At 42.2% G+C, this 19,955-nt stretch overlaps 2 protein-coding genes across 3 annotated transcripts in view; one reads left to right on the top strand and one right to left on the bottom strand.

The window, feature by feature from the left end:
- Positions 1–456: 456 nt before the first annotated feature.
- pfn2b (profilin 2b) lies at positions 457–7,671 on the top strand. Of its 2 annotated transcripts, none has more exons than XM_069679640.1 (3): positions 457–775; positions 3,949–4,141; positions 6,660–7,065. In XM_069679640.1, exons 1-3 carry the CDS (start codon positions 647–649, stop codon positions 6,755–6,757), a joined length of 420 nt encoding a protein of 139 aa, XP_069535741.1. In that variant the 5' UTR covers positions 457–646; the 3' UTR covers positions 6,758–7,065. The 2 variants fall into 2 exon arrangements, with proteins under 2 accessions (XP_069535741.1, XP_069535740.1); XM_069679639.1 differs by lacking the exon at positions 6,660–7,065 and adding an exon at positions 7,074–7,671 and having other exon boundaries at positions 458–775.
- A 3,151-nt stretch (positions 7,672–10,822) lies between these two features.
- The window catches only part of rnf13 (ring finger protein 13), a 48,666-nt gene continuing 39,533 nt past the window's right edge, over positions 10,823–19,955 (bottom strand). The window contains exons 9-10 of the mRNA XM_069679750.1: positions 13,784–13,864; positions 10,823–12,239 (exon numbers count right to left, since the gene is read on the bottom strand). Of these exons, the coding sequence (XP_069535851.1) occupies positions 11,863–12,239; positions 13,784–13,864 (458 nt within the window). The 3' untranslated portion in view covers positions 10,823–11,862. The remainder of the gene's footprint in view (positions 12,240–13,783; positions 13,865–19,955) is intronic.

Genomic DNA, 19,955 nt, shown 5'->3' with positions numbered 1-19,955 from the left:
CATTATGAGGTTAATATTTTGTACAGTGATTTAGTGCTCTCCAAAAGAGGTGGTAGCTTACATGACTTAAATGAGACTGAGATTTGAGATTTGTTCATTAGAAAGCTAACAATGACTGTAAAGTGTGCATTCAAAGTTTTTAACATACCACATTTCTGTGAAAACTAAATGTTAGAGATTTACATCTTAAAAGAATGACTGTACAGTACTTTATTATTTTAAAGCTGTGAGTATTCATTTTGACTGGTTAAACATGCCTATTACCGTTGGTAATAGGAAGAAAGGCACGTTGAAACTTGGGATTTTTTTATTTAGTGGAGGAAAAATAGACTGTGCTGCTTATTGCCGTGATGTATTCATCCGCTGTGCAGTATATTATGCAATGAGGCGGCAGGGCGAACTACGACCCAGGCGGAGTGATATAGTGAGGACTACACCCAAGCGCCTGTCCGATTGCAGCGGCTTCTCTCCGTTGCCTAGACCAGAAGAAAGCCGGGACGTGACGGAGCCGTGGTGTTCTGCTGACTGGAGGCCCGTTAAACCATCGAAAAAATACAGCTTCCTCGCCGTTTCGTCGTCGCTCAAGAGACGTTTGTGACCTTACCTGACTCTCGTATTTTTTCATCTTAGAACTAATTTCAGAAAAATGTCCTGGCAAAGCTACGTGGACAACCTGATGTCTGATGGCAGCTGCCAGGACGCGGCCATTGTTGGGTACACGGACGCCAAATACGTCTGGGCATCGTCTGTCGGCGGTACCTTTGCCAACATAACGGTTAGTACGCTTTAAGTGTCAGTATTTAAGGTAACGCAGGAAGAAAATGTGTATTTTGCATGCCGGTGTGTTTGTCTGCAGAGCCAGGCCTTGTTGAATGAGGATAATGCCAGCAGTGTGTGGTACACATGGTATCCGGTGGTCGCACACAAGATGCATTGGCAGCCTGCCATCAGTCTTTGTCGTTTATCTATTCCAGTAAATGTAACTTTATTTGTGGAGTCAAAGTCCTCAATATTTTAATTTTATGAATGACAGTCGGTCACAGCCCAAACCATTTACCAAGCTAACGGTACCGTTACCGCGAACTCAAGCTAAAGGGGCTAACTTAGCAAGGCTAGCAGGGCAGCTAGCGTTAACTAGCAGTGTTTTCTTGTGATACCGGTCAGATAAGATGAGCAAGTCAAACAAAGAGTGTCCCTTTTCACGAATTTATTGGCATCCAATAGCATATTCACATTGAATGTCTAATTGGTTTTATCGTTTGTGTTAAGAAACTTACGCAAACACCAGCGTCTACAAGCACTTTAATGTTAACATTGATTAGCAAACTATAGCTCGCGGTTAGCTCAAATCAGGCCGGTCATCCCCGTTGGAAAATCATTATCAGCTAAAGCTAATAGCGCAACTGGCGGCGCTCACGCGCGTTCTTGACGTGCTGGCGAGCCGTTGGTCTTTCTCGTTTCTTCCTACTCGGCTTCTGTGAATCACACTGCCGCTGCCGCTACCGCCCCTTATTTTCCAAGATGGCGGCCGCTCTCCCGTTTCTTATTCATTTTGTTCATGGGGCAAAACGAGGCGTTAAGTCTCGGTTAACATTTGTAGCAGCGGTCCGCGTTTTAGTGTTCGGGACTGCTTATGTTTTAAATGTAACTCGCATACATCTAAGTAGATTGCAGCATTTATGTAAATCTATCTTGACAAAACAATCGTCTCCGGCGCTTCCTCGAGCCTCCATTTTGTCCGTTAAATATATTATCAGCCAATAGTTTAAATATGTGTGTGTAGTTGAATCAATTTATATGCCATCATTTGAATTTTACAACCAATTCGTCATTTTGACGAGTGTTAGCTTTGAGGTGGTAACCCAGGCTACAGATGAGGGAACTAGGGACGAGTGTGATGAGCAGTTACTCGGGAGTGTCCGCGCTAGCCGCTGGGGCAGAGAGATGCTACTCTTTGAAGAGACACGTTTTATAAATATCAACACTGTATTTTATTATATTTATTAATAAGCCCACGTGAAACCACCTAATTGCTGGCTTGCGTTAGCCAGCCCGTTTTCCCCAGACATTGTGATTAAATGTGTTAAATAAAATGTCGCCGTATTCATGCAGAAAGCTAACTATGTGAAACGGCGGTGCGTGATTCATGCGGGAATAGAAAATTGGATTCCCGAGTGATAAAAGCATTGAATGCATTAATTAGCTTACAGGCCCCGACATGCAGTTAGCCACCATGCTAAGTTTTTCTGAGCCAGTAGAAAGCCTTTGAGTTTACATTTCTGAATGGTTTCATGTGTGCCATGACTGTGCAGTTCTTGAGTTGAGGGCGACGCCTTTTGTCCTGCAGATTGATCAACAAAAGAAACCCGGTTTAATAAACATATTTTGATAACTGCAGTGCGGTGAAATACATTTTTTATATGTAAGCAGCATGATTCCCCCCCCCCCCCCCCCCCAAAAAAAGGATTATTGGCATTAGTAGTTAGATCTGAGCACAGATTTCTCAGCATATTTTTTTTTGTCAGCTGCAGTGGGCCTCTGAGATTTCAGGACACGCTGTGTTTATAGTGTTAGCTCGGTGTGTCTTAAACACACCATGCCCTTTTTTCTCTCTGACATCTTTGCTTTGTTGTAAGGACAGAAGCTGATACTTCAGTATTAAGCGAGTTATTTAATATTTTGAACATTAAACAACAAAACCATGGTCGGATTCTGCTTCTCTGACTTTATTTTCAGACTGATTCTGTTGAATCCTATAATTTTTTTCTTCTTTGTCTAAATTTTATGTAATGGGTCAGTTAAACACATGCATCTTTGTTAACATTGATCAATCAGGAATCACAAAATCCTCGGGCATGGCACAACATTGCACACAATTGAATGAAACCTGTCAGTCCATAATCTTCGGTGCATCCCTTTTTCTAAATTAAGATTCTTCATGCTTGTATTTAACCATCTGGTTACTGTAGCTGCCCCTTGCTGTGCTTTAAATAACTTCTAACTTAAATGGGGTTAACTTTTTTTTTTTTCCTTGGATGATATTTGGGCTCTGATGATTGAAATGTCACTGACAGGCCTTTTGTAGAGTCAGGTTTTCTATATTTTTAATTACAGTTGAGGCTTTAGTTTATTTTAGTTTTTCTTATCAGATCACTGTGATCACATCACTTCAGTGAAGTGTTAATGTATATGAAGTTTACATTACGTACTTTTCACATTGCTGCACTGCATAGCATTGTCTCTTGATGCATCTGTTTGACACCCTGCATAAGTCATAGAATATAATGCACTTAGTATTAATAATAGGTTGCATGAAGGCCTGCAAAGAATATCCCTCACACTAGAGGCTGTCTTTAGTTACATGTAACTCTATATTTATCCGCTAGAGTTCAGAAATTGCCATAAAGAAGAATCTCTAGTCCTATTTGTTTTTTTGTCTTTTCATATAAAGAACATGGTATTATATTTCCAGCACTTCCCATCTTTGCAGTGCTCTTTTTGTGAATTTAAATCCAACATTTAAAGTCAACTAGATGACATCTTAAAAGCCATAAAGGTGGCAAATGATTGATGCTGTGTGGGACTTTTGTGTTCAGGTGATTGCCACTGGTTTTGTTTACCTGTGAGTAAAACAAGTAAAAAGTTTCCAAAAAACACTTAATCTAACCATTAGTTCCCTTCAGCTTGAGACAGTTTGACCAAATGAATGCGTAGAAATTCAGATTCCTGAATTACTTATTGAACATTATTACAATATTAAACTTTTAGTTGAAATGAGGGTTTGTGCTGTCCTTTAGTTTAAAAATGCTTCACACCAGATAACTATCTTTCATTGCCCTCTTTAAACAGAATTCTCATTTGTTGCACCAGTCTTTACCGGAATCAATTCCGTTTTAATTGGCAGAGATATAAATGTACCTGACCGTGTGGTTTTTGTGTTCCCTATAGCCTGAAGAAATCGACGTGTTAATAGGAAAGGACCGGGAGGGATTCTTCACCAGTGGGCTGACCTTAGGCAATAAAAAGTGCTCCCTAATCAGAGACAGCCTCCAGGTTGATAGCGACTGGACAATGGACATCCGGACAAAGAGTCAAGGAGGAGAGCCAACCTACAACGTCTCTGTAGGCAGAGCCGGCAAAGGTGAGCCCCATGTTCAGTGTTGTTGTCGCCTACATTTCAGTAGCGTTAAAGTAGAAAGCTCAGTAGCTTGCTTTGATATAGAGCCATTAGTTTAGCTACATTAATAACTTCTGTGTTGTTCATGCATGTGGTACAGATCTGGAATTCACCTTTCCTCAATATATGCCATGTTTCAAGTCTGAAACTCATGGATGTTATCATTTAATGTTGTTTAATTACATCTCAGCTAAAGGTAATCAGCAAGAGTTAAAGTGAGTCAGGATAATGGCAAGTTCCTTTTAATATGGCTGTTTTCCATGCCAATAGTTAAGTAAATTATAACTTTATTATGTAATTTACTTAATGACTTGCATCTTGTTAGCATTAGTAAGGAAGACTTGATTTATGTATTTAAGAATCACATTCCTAAAAATGATAACATGTTTCCCCTCCTGGTATCTGTCTTTTTGTATTTGTCTAGAGATATTTATCCATAGGTTTACAGTCCTGACATATTTATTGCCAATATTATTTTAGGTCAGATTTTTTGATTAAAATATTTGTTCTGTGGTTCAGATTTTAATCTAATGATGACGAAACTTAAAAAACATAATTGCATAATTAAAGTTGCAAAATCCTCATTGGGGTACTTCAGCCCTGAGCAGTGAGTGAAGTTGAAGATTTATCAGCTGGCTGTAACTTCAACAGTTCAGTTAAAACAACCATAAAGCTGGCACGTGTTCTTTGCTCTGCAGAGCTGAAACATTTACCCAGAAAGGTCCACAACTCACTCACTCTATTTGAAGCCTGAAGTGCTCAAGGGATGTTCTATGTTTATCGGTATTAGGATTTGAGGCAAAATTTGGGCGATAACTAAATCTTAAAAAGTTGCTTGATATATATTCTATGCTGTCAAAACGGAATGTGGCTTTTGTGGAAAAGACAGCGCCTTGCATTTGCAATAATTATTTTTAAACTGGTACCAATTCATCAAACTGAAGTTAAATATGTTGTACGGACTTGCCTGAGAGTTGTGCCAGTTTTCATGTTGCCTAAATGGGCCCCGACGCCCTGCCCTCCCAACTTTTCCCAAGAAACTACTAACACTTAGAGGTGAGACTGTAACTGGTTCTTATTCTCCACATTCTGGGCTCACTCTTTGGGCCAGGATTTCCTTAAAACCTCCTGAACTGCATGCCTTTCCCTCCTTCCTGGTTAACACACACCCTACCCTCAGAATATGGATCTGTTCCCCTGCTCACGTGCTTCCACTGTGTTCATAACAATAAAATATGTAGTCAGACACTTCAGGGCTCTTACATGTATTGAGGAGAGGTACCACAAGCATGCTCCTGTATCTGCATGTATGCTGCATTAGTCATGGTTGTTAGTATTCAGTAGAAGCTTCACTTTCCTATTCTTTGCTGCTGGCATGGTGTATATTGATTAGAGATGAAACAATAAAGGAGAATCTCTTCAAGAGGAGTGCAGTTAACTCGGATTGTAGCACTGACAGGGAGATGATACGAAGATGCTATTATAATGTTTCTCTGCACCACCAGCCTCTTGTGTTTGTACAACATTCAAAGGGCCTGGTTGGTTGGCAAACTGAAATGCAGATGATGGCTGATTTGGCAGCCATTTGGATGAGCAAACTTAATTTTGCTTTCCATCCAGGGTGCTCATTTTGGAAAAATGTGACGCCAAATATGTTTTTAAAGGTGACAATTTTCTGGTCTTCACTATTTGTGCTTTCAGAAAAGATTTTTCACTTTAAGTCTTGCAGGAAGCTAGTCATCTGTAATGTGGATTTTGTTTAATATTTGGCAAATATTTGCACTTAGTCTAAGAGATCTTTCAGTAAAGGTGTGAAATACATTTTCTGCACCGCTGTAGTGCAAACATTAACTGTATAACCCTACAATGGTGCACTCAGTGGTGCATGCAAGGTTTTAGCAAGTTTGAATCAGGAATGTTTTAATATAATTGGACATTAGCTATCTAAAAGTGACCTTTTGTGTGGTGCACAACAATGAAGTTATGCCTGGATGTAGTCAATGTGTCTCTTGGTTTGGTGATTCTGAGAGGCCAGAGATCGCTGGTGTGGAAAATTAGCTCCTTGGTATTAATAGTTCATGGAAATATGAAGTTTGATTTTACTCTTGGTGGAAGTCAGTAGACATCAAAGTAGACTCAACATGATAAACTACAGCGCTGAGCGTCCGCCGGGTTATTTACCCCTTTGCAAGTTTATTGAAAACAGCTTTGCATGCATCCTTGACCTCCTGCAAAACTCACTCTCTGTCTTCTAAATGTAATGTCTGATGTCTTGTTTCACCACCAGCAGCACTGATGAGAAAATGAATGTTTAGAGTCAGCAAAGCCTTCAGACCAAAGGGCCGCTATGCTTCTTGTGTCATTGTAGTCCTCTGTAGCTGTCTCGTCTTGCCTGCTGCTTTTGGGTCTGTGCTCTTCTCTTTTCACTTGTGTGATCTCTGCACCTTCTCTAAATGTCCCTTATCTGTCTCTTTTCTTTCAGTCTTGGTCTTGGTAATGGGCAAAGAAGGGGTCCATGGAGGCGGATTGAATAAGAAGGCATACTCGATGGCAAAATACTTGAGGGATTCAGGGTTTTAGTTTAGTTTTGACGTAGCTTATGTGGCGTAGTTGAGGGAGATTAAAAAAAATCACATTAAAAGGAAAATTAAAAAACACAAAACTTAAAAAATCATACAAAAAAAACGAATTACTGTCAAGTCCATGTTTCCTGCCCGAACAGCCCCATTAAACAAAATCCCAGGAGCATTTCTAACAAGCGCAGGGTTCACACTCTGTCCTCAACAATGTAGCCCCACATTTAGCAAGGTGGCAATAAAAAAGTAATTTATTTTCCAACCCTGCTATCATCATGTCTGTTCATTTATTTTGTTGTTTTTTCCTTTGTGTACTCCAGCATTGGTTTTTGTCATGGGGAAGGAAGGTGTCCATGGAGGTGGGCTCAACAAGAAAGCATTTCAGATGGCTGATTACCTGAGGAAGTCCGGATACTAAAGCATCCTGTACCCAGCCACCTAGCAGCTCACCCTTACCACCCTGTTGCATTTCACACTACTTCCAGTCCTAGTTGGTAGTTACTATGTTTTTTTTCTTGATTCTTCTGCCTTCTTTCCCTCCCATTCGTTATCCCATATTTTGTTGACACCTCCCCCTAACCCGTCCTCTTCCTTCAACACACCTGCGCTGTGTATTCTTACCCCCCTTTAAGCACTATAAGTTGATCCATAGCAAAGATGAGCATGTTGCTAACAGGATGTCCTGAAGAATCTGTACTTAACTAAGACCAGCATATAAAAATCTGGCCAAACACTCAGACTATGAAGGATATAAGAATATGGTGTCAATTTGAAGTAGATATTTCTTTTTCTCATGTCACGGTGCCCGTTACCTAATCCCCCATCAACCCAATCTTACACACTCCCTCCCCGGATGCCTTCGGAGCATTTTAGGGGTAACCAAGCTCGTCATGTCTTCCTCCCCCCCCCCACCCCCCCCCCCACCATCATCTCTCCAATGGCAGACTGCGTGCATATCTCGAACCACTGTCGTTTCCCCCCTCACACCCACCACTGCCCCCCCCCCCCCCCCCCCCCCCTCCTGCCAAAAATGTTCAGTTCCTTCCCGCTCCCCGTTTCCCCATCCTGTTTGCTCAAAGCAGGCCACACTACTAACCTCACAGGAGACTCGCATCTTCATCAGACACCACTCAACCAGTCCCCTAACTCCTCTTCTTTCAGATTCACTACTCTGTCCTGACAATATTTTATAAAAAGGGGGGTATCCTGTGTGTGTGTGGGTGGGGGGGTCAGCTCAGTTAACTATCATGAGCCGGATTTGCAAGCATTGGTATCAAGATGCTGGTAACCTCTCCTCCCACCATCACATCTTCCCCGACAACACTAAAAACCCCATGGACATTCCACAGTAACAATGGCTCAGGCACTTAATACTGTTTTTGTTTGCCAGCTCCTGTAAGATATTTTCTTTTTTGATTTCTTTTTTTTTTTTTTTTAAAGGCTGCCATTTTTGGACAGTAGAAATCCCAGCATATAACCATCTGAAGTGTGTCCAGTTTGTTTTTTTCTTTTTATAGGACCAAGTGTAGTCGAAGCTCGGGTGTTTATACAATTGCTCTAAATCATGTGATGACTGCTATTTTTTTTTCTGACAAAAGAAACGCTAACCAGGCAGTAATACTCACTATGGTTAAAAAAAAACAACATGAAGCTACAGGGGAGGTAAGGGTGGGAGTATATGAAGAAAATTCTCATTTCATTTTTTTTCTTTATTGTTTAGAGAACAAGCAACTGCATTTGTACAAACCCACGCTGTGTTGACAACTACAAAACTGTGGAATAAATTGCCTTTTACTCTATAGTCAGCTGAGCTCTGGGGTATCACACGGTCTGTCCACGCTCAGTACTGCTAACTGTAACGTCCAACACTTTCTAAAGTAGAAATGACACTCAATGGGAGATGGGATTGGTTGGAACAAAGACGCTTCTGGTTGTCTTGTCGAAACTTAACTGCAGAACCTGTGTATCCTGTGCCATAATATAGAGAGATCTGTTGCTGTTGTAAGATGGATTTTACCCACTGTCCACTAAAGAGTCATGTCATTGGCACTTTTTCTTTTTTTTAGCTTCAGCTCCACTGTTTAGGCCTTGTGGGATATGTGTACTCATAAAAAAAAAAAACCTGTTTCAAGTCCTGTTTGCTGATTTGTTCATTTCCTTTTTCCTCACCTCTTTTTTTTTTTTTTCTTGCATCTGGGATACAGTCTCTTTAATGCATCTGATTTCATATGCATAAAACCAAGAAATGCCATAAATTGATTTATCACCTTGTTTACAGACAGATCAAATAAATTTATTCCAACCAGATCAATCTTTGTTGTCCCTTTTTCACACTCCACTCTGCCTCTTGAAAGGATGTTTTAACATTTTGGTATATTACTACATATTTGCTTTCTTGCCAAGAATCAGAAGAGAAAATGTAAACTGTGTATATGTCTGTTAAACATGTAGCTGCTTGGCTTGGCTCAAAAGACTGAACACATTGAAAATGCATGCAAATGCACAACCCTAATCTGTCCAAAGGGCAAAGAGCAGGTCTGATATAGTGGGGTTGGGCCTGATCTAAAACTAAAGACAGGAGTCTCAGTGTTATCTTAAAGGTGTCAATCCTGCAACGATCTGATATCTATACTAAAATAAAACTAGCAGTGATACTGCTTCACAAGGTCCCAGGACCAAAACTCTACATTTTAGCTTCAGTTATTTAAATAAGCTACTTGGTGAATGCTGCCCCATTTGCTGCAGCTGCACCTTTTCATTAAACCCCAAAGACTTCCTCTTGGACCCTGTAAACAACATTTGACTAAACAATCACGTTAAGACGCGTAAAGCTTTTGGTCAAATTACATCCACATTTCTGCCGATTAAGGTTGAAAGCTATTGAACCAACTTTGGGATTCGACTGTTGATGTGGGAGACTCATTGGAGAGAAATCCCAGTCTTTATCTTGAGAAATGCTTATTAGGGCCTTATATTAATTTATGGTTTATTTAATAGGAACTAATGTGGTATATGGAGACAAACTAAACAGCTAACTAGGGATGCACGATATTATCTGCACGTTATCGGTATCGGCCGATATTGGCTTAAAAATGAACTATCGGATATCAGCCAACACGCCGATATCCGCCGACATAATTAACCGATAAAATAATGGGCTGCTGCATACTTGATTAAATGCCCGACCTCGGCGCAATGTCCCCGGCGCGAAGAGGACCTGCGCGGCGCAGCGTGATGCTGTCGCGCGTGTCTACCTGCAGCATGAGAGAGTTAGAAGCCAAAATGTCCGTGGTGTGGAAGTTTTTCAAAGTGTCCGAAATAGAAAGCAAAACTGCTATTTGCAATGACTGCTCAGCTTCGGTGATGCGAGGAGGAGCCAAGGCAAAGTCTTTCAACACTACAAAGTTGATTAACCATCTCAAGACCCACCCCCCCGACCGTTGTAACAAATGTGATAAGAGTATCACCATTTTACTGTACGCTAATTCCAATACAGAAGAGAGTTGATGATCTCTGCAATTAGGTGTGCAGGAAAAAAATATCGGTATCGGAAATCGGCTAAATGAGTTGTAAATTATCGGCATATCGGATATCGGCAAAAAATCCAATACTGTGCATCCCTACAGCTAACTGATGCAAAAAATCATAGCACTTATATGTTGAACCCTGTACATAGAAGGTCAGTGTGCCATTAATTATAAAGCCAACAGGAAGTAGTTATCAGGAACAAACCAGGCCACCCAGGAAAACCCTCAAACTGAGAAACTAGTGATATTTACAAGACCATAGAGGTCCCAAAATTCCCACTTGGCATTGAGCCATGCCAGACTGAAATGAGCTGATGTGTATCAGGTCGTTACACTGAACAAGTTTACTGGAGCCTGTGTGTTTTCTTGGTACAACCCTCGATGAACACACTGCGGCTGTATATGTTGCGAAAAAAGGAAGAACAGAAGGCCTCTTAAATGCAAAAAGGGGAACAAGGTGAATGCAAGTATTAGGATGGATGTTGGCGTCTTGGCTCTGTAAGATCACGATGACACAGTTAATAAAAGCTTCCTTGTCACGTGTCATTTTCCTTTTATTGAAGTGAATTCAGAGAGTACATACATGAGCAGGAAAACACTAACAAGACAAAATACATCAACTGAAAAAAAGGCAAGAGGTTTTATGAACAAAAAAATCAAGCAATGTGAAAACAACTTATGGGTTATTATAAACCGTATTAAAAGGAGATAAGGTCAGTTGAATGTGCATTACAAGGCCTATCAACAAATAACTGCTTGTGTTAAATGAGGCGATAGGTCTGGAGCGGCCAAAAGAAGTTTACCACCGGCAGCGTAGGTTCAGTTATCATTCGAGCGTCTCTCCACACTTTTCAACTGGCAACAGCCACAACACGATTCAAAGTCGCGCTTCGAACGCGCGTCCTAAAGCGGCTCGGGCTTCAGTTTCAGTGTGAATCGGTTTTTTTTTAACAGATAAGTCGTGGCACAAACAGACAGGAGAACCTAGGCTCCTTCATACATGAGGCTAGAAATAAATTGGCAAAAAGAAGACATTGCTGTGGCGTTAAATGTTTCTATACTTACTGAATGTGAGTTTAATTTTACAAAAGGATGCTGCATAGCGGTTCAAGGTGTGTCAGTGTAGCATGAAGATCTATGTACAATAATGAAACGTCCCCCATCATCTGAAACATGAAGAAGAGGACAATCAAAGATAAAGATGTAACTTATTGTGATTTTTTTATATACAGAGTACTTTACTGTGTGATCATGGGTGTGTGTGGGACCTCTAGACTTTTCCACTAATCTCTGTATCATCTGTACAGTATAACACTCTACTGTACATCAGTGTCACCTGTGCTGTCTCATCTTCCAAGCAGGTACGCTCATGACTTCCTGTCATCAGCATTTTGTCCGTAATCATGTTAAAAAGAAAACTTGTATTTAAACTTGAAGGGAGGATACATTACAATGTCTTGTAAGCAGTGACAGAAGAAATCAGACGATGAATCGGTTTGGTGACCCCAACAAAAGTCTCTGCAGCTGTGAGGTTTGAAAGGGGGGCGGGGTTTAGTGACCGATCAGGCCAATCAACAATCAGTCAAGCTTTGGGCAGGTCGTCCTCGTGGTCGTGGCCTTCAGAGCAGGGCTGCTGCATCTGCACCACCACGGTCTCCACGGTGACCTCCTCCTCGCTGTCGCTGCTGTCCAGCTCGTCGTCCTCGTACTCGGAGGACTCCTGCTCGGGGTCCGAGCGCGACGCTGCCGACATGGTGCCGAAGGAGTGTGCGCTGGTGGAGGCCAGAGAGCGCAGGAGCGGGGTGCTCTCCGAAACCTCCTCGTTCTCCTCGGGGCTGCTCTCCCCCTCGTCTGAATCAGAGTCGGAGTCGCCCTGAGAGGGGACCACCTTCTGCTTGCACACCGGACAGGTCTTCTTAGTTTTGGTCAGCCAGGGGTCCACACACTTACTGTGGTAGGCTAGAATAACAACATAATAAAGTAGTTATAATACAGATCCTTAAAGACTCATGTTATCTTCTTATATGTAAAAGACAATTCCAGACATATTTGACGTTCTTCCTTCTTGTCTAAAACCAACAATGAATTTATCTTACTAATTAGACCCCACAGCGGCCGCGCCTTTTTAATCATATCAAAAACGGACAATGAAGTTGCTAGGAGTTGTTAGACAGCTGGTCTAGGTTGTTGGCAGTGTTACTAAACCGGAAATCGTGTATGTTGTCATTGTAGTTTTTCAAGCATTCTCCCGTCAAAGTTTTGTAGTCCTGAAAATGTCAGATCAGCAGCAGCCTCGTCAACGTCAGCGTCTTTATAATTCAAAGTAGGCAACGCAACATATTTTCGAAGAGGACCCTGATCTACCATGTAGTGTGGAAAGTGATGATGACATTATTGATAAGTATAATGATTACGCTCACCCTGATTGACCGGTTCTTGAAGCGATTTCAATCTCCTTTTGTTCGTGTCATCTGATCACATCCTTATCTGTATACGCTGACTGTACGGGATGTTCCTGTTGATAGATGTTGTTTCGATCCGACTTTTCACAGCGCGCGCGCGAAAGTTGACAGGGGAAAACAAACACGGGACGCCGGGTGTCTTCCATCTGCCAGTATGGATGAATGAACTGCACTACAAACTTTATCTGTACCCTGACTTTAGCTACTTTATGGGAGAGTCCTGATGATAGATGTTGTTTTGTTTGTTAGATCAGAGCGATTCACAGCACGCGAAAGTTGACAGGGGAAAACAAACACGGGATGGCGCGTGTCCCAGTAACAAATGGTGCTCTCTGGGCACGTAGGGGAGACCGGGGACAACTGTCACATTTTTCTCAATTTCCTTCATAACTCACTGTTTAATTAAAATACACTTGTCATCTTTTAATATAAGATACATATATATGTGCACTACTTATTAAAGCTATCAATATATTTAAACCAATAAGCATATCAATGTTTTATTCAATTTAATGAATGAAGTCTGGTATTTCTTCTATTCAGTGAACTTACTATTTACATATTATGTACATATTAGATGTCTTTCTAAGACCAGTTGGTCCACTTGAAGATTTCAAAATACATTTTTATACAGATATATTACTCGTTATTGGTTGTTGTTTTTTCAAAAAGTTATTTATTAAACCGATTTTTACAAAATAGACAGATATTTGGTATCATTTTAAAGACAAAGTTGTGCTCTTGTAATTGTCAGTTTTGTTTTTGAGCTTCAGATGTTTGACTTGAATATGTTCGTTGGAGTCTAAAGGGTTAACAAACAGCTTCTACCTTCATTATGATAAGTGCTTATTTGATCCTAAACAAAACATACATTTGGTTAAAGAGGAAATGTTTACTCCAGACTCAAGATTTTGTCAGTCAAAAAGGTTTTAAATCAGCCTGTGTCAGCGCTAAATGTACATCTTTGACTTTGAGCTTGGAGTGTCACAAGCCTCACAGAGGTTAATGGGTTACATGCAGTGCATAAGTTGTCACACTCACCGTGGGAACATGGCAGGACTCTGAGCTTGTCACCTTCTTCATATTCATCCAGGCAGATGGCGCATACGTCATAGTTGTCACCTGAGTGAAAAAGACGAGATGCTTTCAGCAGAATATATTGGTAATAAAATGCTTTAATGAGCATTCACAATACTACTTTCCTATTGGTCGGTGGGAGTGCATTACTTTCAGATACCTATACGTCTCTGGCATAATCACAGCTATAAATTCATAGTTCTCCCCTGGGTGAAAACCACAAGAGGTTCATATTTTGACTGCGTTTCACTGAATACAAACGTAAGTGCTTTCATGAGCATCGATTATACAAGTTTCTCGTTGGCCAGCGTAGTGCGTTATTCCGGGATAACCGTACGGCTCTGACAAAGCAATCAAAGCTGTACATTCAAATATCATAGCTAGAAGTGTTATGGTTGTCCCTGGGTCACAAGGACCAGACAGATGACTTCGTCTGACTGCTTTTAACTAAACACATAAGACAGTAAGAAAGTGCTTTAGAGACTATTAATAATGCTAGTTTCTTATTGGCCAGTGGAAGTGCATTATTTTCCGATACTGTACGGCAGATATAAATTCTGACTCGTAGCTGGAAGGTTACTGAAATCAGAGAAGAAATGAAGGTTTATTCATACATTGATGAATTAAATGCAGTGTAACATATACAATAGGTATATAGTTTCAATAGTTAAAAAAGATACCGCATGAGTGGGTGACAATGGTCATTATTTTTCAATAACGGTATGACTCATCTTGGATCACACTTTAAGTGTAAAAGAAAGGAGACAAATGACACCGATTTGGGAAACAGGGTGTGACGAGGATATTCTGAGTGCAAAAAGATTAACTGGTTGTTTTTATGTTTCCTGAAGACGTCAGGTGGGTCCATGACGAGTCAGGCAAAAAGGAACCCCAGCTGCCTAATGAGTGTAATTTCCTGAAATCACTTTGTCACCAGAATATGTCCCATCCATCCTCAGCCTGCAGGGAGAATTGCTGCGAAACCTCCAGCACTGAATTTCTCTTTTTTTTTTCACAGGAGGCGGGAGACTCTCTGTGCAGTAAAAGCTCAGGAATTTATCAACGCACTCCCTTTCAAATTCCTCAGCGTTCCTATCCTTTTTCTTCCCTTCCTCTCCCCTTCCCCGGGCTGGATGCTGGGAGGGAGGGAAGGAGGGAGGGAGGAAGGGGGCAGGGCTGTGGGCCGGTGTGTTTATGTAAGCTCTAAATGAACATGTTTTCCCCGACTGGGCTCTCTGTGTCCGTGCCAGGGCTGCATGTGACCGTATAAGGATGGGGAGTCACACCGACCAGGGCCCCCCTCCTCCCTCTCCTCCTCGTCCTCCTCTTCCTTCTCTCTTTTACCGTCAGCAACTTAAGCTTGTGTTCAGCACCCTCTTCCTCTTCACATACTTCTGTTTTTTCCTCTCCTAAACATCTCTCTCACGTTCATCCCAATCATTTTTTAAAACACACATTTGACATGAGTCCAGAGCAGCTTCCATCTTTTCCTCTTCTTTCTTTTCCTGACTCTCCCAGACCCGTGCTGGACAGTCAGGGTGAAGGAGAGGGAACGTTTGTGCAGGCACAGGTCCACTATACACTCAGGAAATGCTGAACTGTGGCACTAGTTGAGCTATTCTGAGGACAAATGGTCATGGCTTTGTGAACTCTGGTCTGGTGTACAATAAAAATAGAGCTGGGTATCGTTCTAAATGATCATTTTGTTTTCTTTACACAACTTGGCTCTGGGTGTGCTTTGGGCCGCCCCTTTACGGTAATAAAAACTAGTCACCTTGTTATAAAGTCTGTGTGTCATGTGTTGCAAGGCAGATACCCAACGCTCAGTGGGAAGAGCAAAGAGGAGCCAATAGGGCTGGTACTGATTAGAATCTGTGATTCATATCACAATACACGAGTTACAGTTCACTATAGCGCAATATTTTGCAATATTGTTAGCAAGGCTACATGTTGCTATTCTTTATCTTGTTTGTATTTTTATCATGTGAGATTTAATCTAATCCAATCATTAAAGTGATAATCTTTTCATTTAAATAAATGTCTGTAAATCTATCGCCGAATGAGGTGACACAATGGTGATTGAGCCTGTGGCCCACTGATGAAAGCCTTTGCATTTGCAGAATTACAGACTGGGAGTCAGTGGTGACATTCGCAGAAAAAAGTCACAAGCAGCGCCCAGTTAGTGACGCGTTTTCCATCACCAGCAGTGGTTGGTCTGCCAGAGAGGGTAGGCGGAGCTAAGCGGCTGCTTTTCCGGTCTCTGCAAGTGTTGCGAGTAAACAGTAATCTACTATGGCTGAACAAACAGAGAAAAGATCGATGACTACAGATACAACTTCAAACATAAGTGAAAATCCAAAGAAAAAGAAACAAATTCGTTGCTCAGATGAAGCAAACAGTCTAAAAAGGAAAGCGACCGTCAGCGAGGAAAATCAAAAGTTACAACCGGAGCCAACTGTCACACATGCAACTCTGTCTGGATATCTGGGAAGTGTGTTCCAACAATTACCACTTATCGCCAGAGGTGGCGCCAAAGAGAACGAAACTGAGATCTTTGAGATTATAACTTTAAGAACTGCCTATATAAGCAACACAATAAAATCTAGCTCCTTAAACCACCTCTAAAATCAACAGTGTTTTTGAGACACAATACAGTATCTCAAAAAGTTGAACTGCAACTCTAAAGTGTATCGTTGCCTAGGCGGGAGATTAGCATTTTAAGCTAACACCTGGTCAGCAAATGAAGTAAAATACTGCTTCATTTCTGTCATTGGGATCCGGTTCAACTTCAGTCTGGTTAATTTTAACAACATGGTTATGGGCCGAGTTTGTTGGGCGACTGTCATTCTGGATCCAATGACATTTAGTTTTAACTTCATTAACATGGTTTAAATCATCTGACTGAGCTGAATGATTACACACTCGCTGATTTACTGACGGCTTATGTTTAATTAGACTCGATGATGGGATCATGTGCCCACATTTCAGCAATGGTTTTGTAACTGATGGCAGTCACGGCCAAAACTGTAGTTAACTTCTTTTTACTTTTGTGAATGTAAACATGTTTTTCTACATCTATTTTTACCACATTATATTAAAAAAAACAGCTTTGTTATTGTCTGTAATCTGTGCATGAAGGCTGTGTAGTGTCACATGTCTAATGCAAGGTCATATTGTTTATTCTGTACTTTGACACTATTCAAATAGTCAATCCTCTGCACCAACGTGAGCAAGATAAACGTGTACTTTCACTGAACCGGCCCCATAGCGTGCCAGATTTTTTTGTGTAACATAATTCAAACGATGTGGCGCTGTAATGTGTTTTAAAACAAACCAATATTTCCTCGTCGACACCCCAGCCTGAAAAACGACCCAAACAATCCCAGGACTCGAGAGAAACCCGCAGCGCTGCGCTCTGCAGCAGAGCATCATTCACACGCTGGTCCAGTCGTCCCTCGTCACGGAGGGAAATTACTCCTCTCCTGCTGATCAAAGCGCCTGCAGAGGACGTTACCCGCTCCTCAACTCTACACGCTCCTACCAGGGATCAATTTTTTGTGATGTTATTACTGTGTCCTGCACATGTGGGCTGGATCGCTCTCTGGAGTCTCAAGGGTACAGTACGAGTGTCGAGAGCAGCGTGTGTTAAAAAAGAATTGTCAGACGTCTGTGCAAAGATTATGTAACAGTAATAGATATTTTAATAGAGAATGCTCTGCAAGAGCGAGAAACATGAAAAAAGAGGATTTATATTTTGTTCTGTTTTGAGTCTGCTTTGAAGTCGGTTGGTAAAATACAGTTTTCCAGGACAGTCTTAAAAATATCAAATTTTGGCAACATCTACACTCCTCAGCTGCTGGGGATCCCTTTACTTTTACGTTTTGGGGCCAGTAGCACATCTTAGTCGGCCTCGTGAGCCACTGCAGCTCTTCTCTCTATTTTTCATTAATCAGCGAGCCCTGCCAGCAGTCTCTGCTCTCAGAGGAGCGTCGCTGTCCTACTGAACTCCACATGAGCGGTGAATGTTTGAGCGCGCGCGCGGGCGAGTGAAAGAGAGGGTGACAGAAAAACTGAGTAAAAACAAAACAAAACAAAAAAAAAGCCACTGCACAGCTCGACACAGCTTGAGCCAACCAGACGAGGGCAACTGGCACAAGAGGCCGGTGCACTGAGAGACAGAGAGGGCTCCTCTGTACTGACATCAACATGCCCCACACACCAAAGGCTGAGACGCTGCAGCTGCTCTCTTCAGCGTGCGTGTGCGCTCAGCTCCCCGCCTATGGTTTGGAAGCAGGAAAGCCGAGCGGAGTGACTCATCATACGCAGGGAGGGATCAGACTGGAGGTCGGAGGTCAGAGGGAGAGTCCGGCCTCTCTCGGTTTAAATTAAGTGTGACAACAATTCCCTCTTTTTTCTTGCAGTTCTCTGTACGTGTGTGTGTGTGTTCACAGTTTCTGGCCACACATGTCTGCTAGATGTCGGCTGTTGGCCAAACTCACCACCCAGAGGGGCCAAAACTCCCTGTCAAACGTCAGGCTCGCCGCCTAAGTGGGGATGACGCAAGGCTGTGCAATAAAAGCAGAGCGTAAGTCAAGCTAATGGTGCCGTACTCTGACAGCCGTGGCAGCTGCTATTACATAATCCTGTACATTGACGCGGATCATATGTTGCACGCTGCTGCTCAGACTGGTATTGTGTGCCAATTACACGGGCAGCGTGGTTTTCATTAAGGCATTGTGCGCTGTCCATACAGACTCCCTTTGTGTTGGCTAACATTCATTCCGCCCCGTGCACACCCTCTTCCATACATGCACGTCTGATATTATCCAACGCTAACACCAACACCTCAGGCCCAGATCTGTGCGGGAGCTGTCAGAGAGCTTATTGTGCTAAAAATCAGCAGCAACTGCTAAAAGGTGCAAATTATTACATCCCAGCAAGAGATATGTGAAAAACACCTCAATCAGAGCGTGTCTAACAAAGTGTTTACAGAGCCGATGGATATGTGTCGGATTTTGTTAGTCTCAGCTCCTCTGCCAGAGAAGGTGGATGGTGGGCAGATACACTCATCAGCAGGAAGGCGTCCCGCCAGCACAGCAGCAGCCGAGGATGAGGCTCGTCAGCCGGCTAACATCTTCCTGAAATGACTTCAGAAACCCAGAGACGACCGCATGTAGCGTCTGTAACATCCCATATTTGGGTACTGATACTACAAACTAAGACACACAGACACATTCGAGAGAGAAATCTGGAGTTTTTCAGCCGTGTTTGTTCAGTTTGTGGACATAAAAAGTTGATTGAGTAGTGAAACATTCTGCAGGAGATTATCTTTGCTTTTCAATGAAGCGCCAAAAAGACTGAAAGAAACAAATAAACATGGATGACAGCTTCCCAAACCGACACAACACGCTCTGTGATACTCAACCACGTGGAACGTTCGGGATCGCAGCTCTAAAAGCAACACCAACGCAGCATCGCTGTGTTTCCGTTCGCGATGGCTGCTTCTGTTCAAAGCCCCCAGAGTCAAAGCTCAGCATTATCTGCTGCAGCGGAGGCCAAGGGCGCCATTAGGCATCCTTCCCACTCTGTGCTGCACTCTCACACATAAACACACACACACACACTCTCTGAACCCCGGGTTCAGGAACGCTGCCAAAAAACTTGAGGATGGGAATTGGAGCAGCAGCGAGTCTTGAACGTCACAGGGACTTGTGTGGCACTGAGCTGTTTCAGAGAAATGCTACGGCTAGAAAATTCCTCGTGTATCGCCACATGAGGCTGAGGGAGAAGAATCAGCAGGCTGTAAACAATGACCACTGGTGGTCTGATGCGCCTTTGCTACAGCCTGTGGTATTTTGTTTATAGCCACAATGCCAAGCTAGTCCATGTTGGGCAGACGAAGCCAAATTAGATAAATTATATCAACAGTACATACTGCACTCCTACAACGCTGCTGGGCTCGTGACGGTATACCTTACTGTCCTCTTTTCCTTCCAAGCCTTCTTCATTCTTGTCAAAGCTGGCACCGACATTACCCACAGGATAATCTCTATTTACACATTCTACATACAAATGTAGAATGTGTAGGCAGGGACGTGGATTTTAGGGACGGCAAATGTTGCGGTTAGTGTTTGTA

The sequence above is a fragment of the Semicossyphus pulcher genome, unplaced genomic scaffold (assembly GCF_022749685.1).
Source record: "Semicossyphus pulcher isolate SPU_LCO1_2020_fin unplaced genomic scaffold, fSemPul1.0.p SCAF_4, whole genome shotgun sequence".
In the NCBI taxonomy this organism is placed as follows: Eukaryota; Metazoa; Chordata; class Actinopteri; order Labriformes; family Labridae; genus Semicossyphus; species Semicossyphus pulcher.
This window is presented reverse-complemented; position numbering and strand designations above follow the sequence as displayed.

Excerpts from the sequence above, each read along its gene's own strand:
- pfn2b (XM_069679639.1), top strand. The coding sequence starts at position 647 with ATGTCCTGGCAAAGCTACGTGGACAACCTGATGTCTGATGGCAGCTGC. Across the intron at positions 776-3,948 it reads GTACCTTTGCCAACATAACG|CCTGAAGAAATCGACGTGTT; the intron begins GTTAGTACGCTT and ends TGTTCCCTATAG. Across the intron at positions 4,142-7,073 it reads TGTAGGCAGAGCCGGCAAAG|CATTGGTTTTTGTCATGGGG; the intron begins GTGAGCCCCATG and ends TGTGTACTCCAG.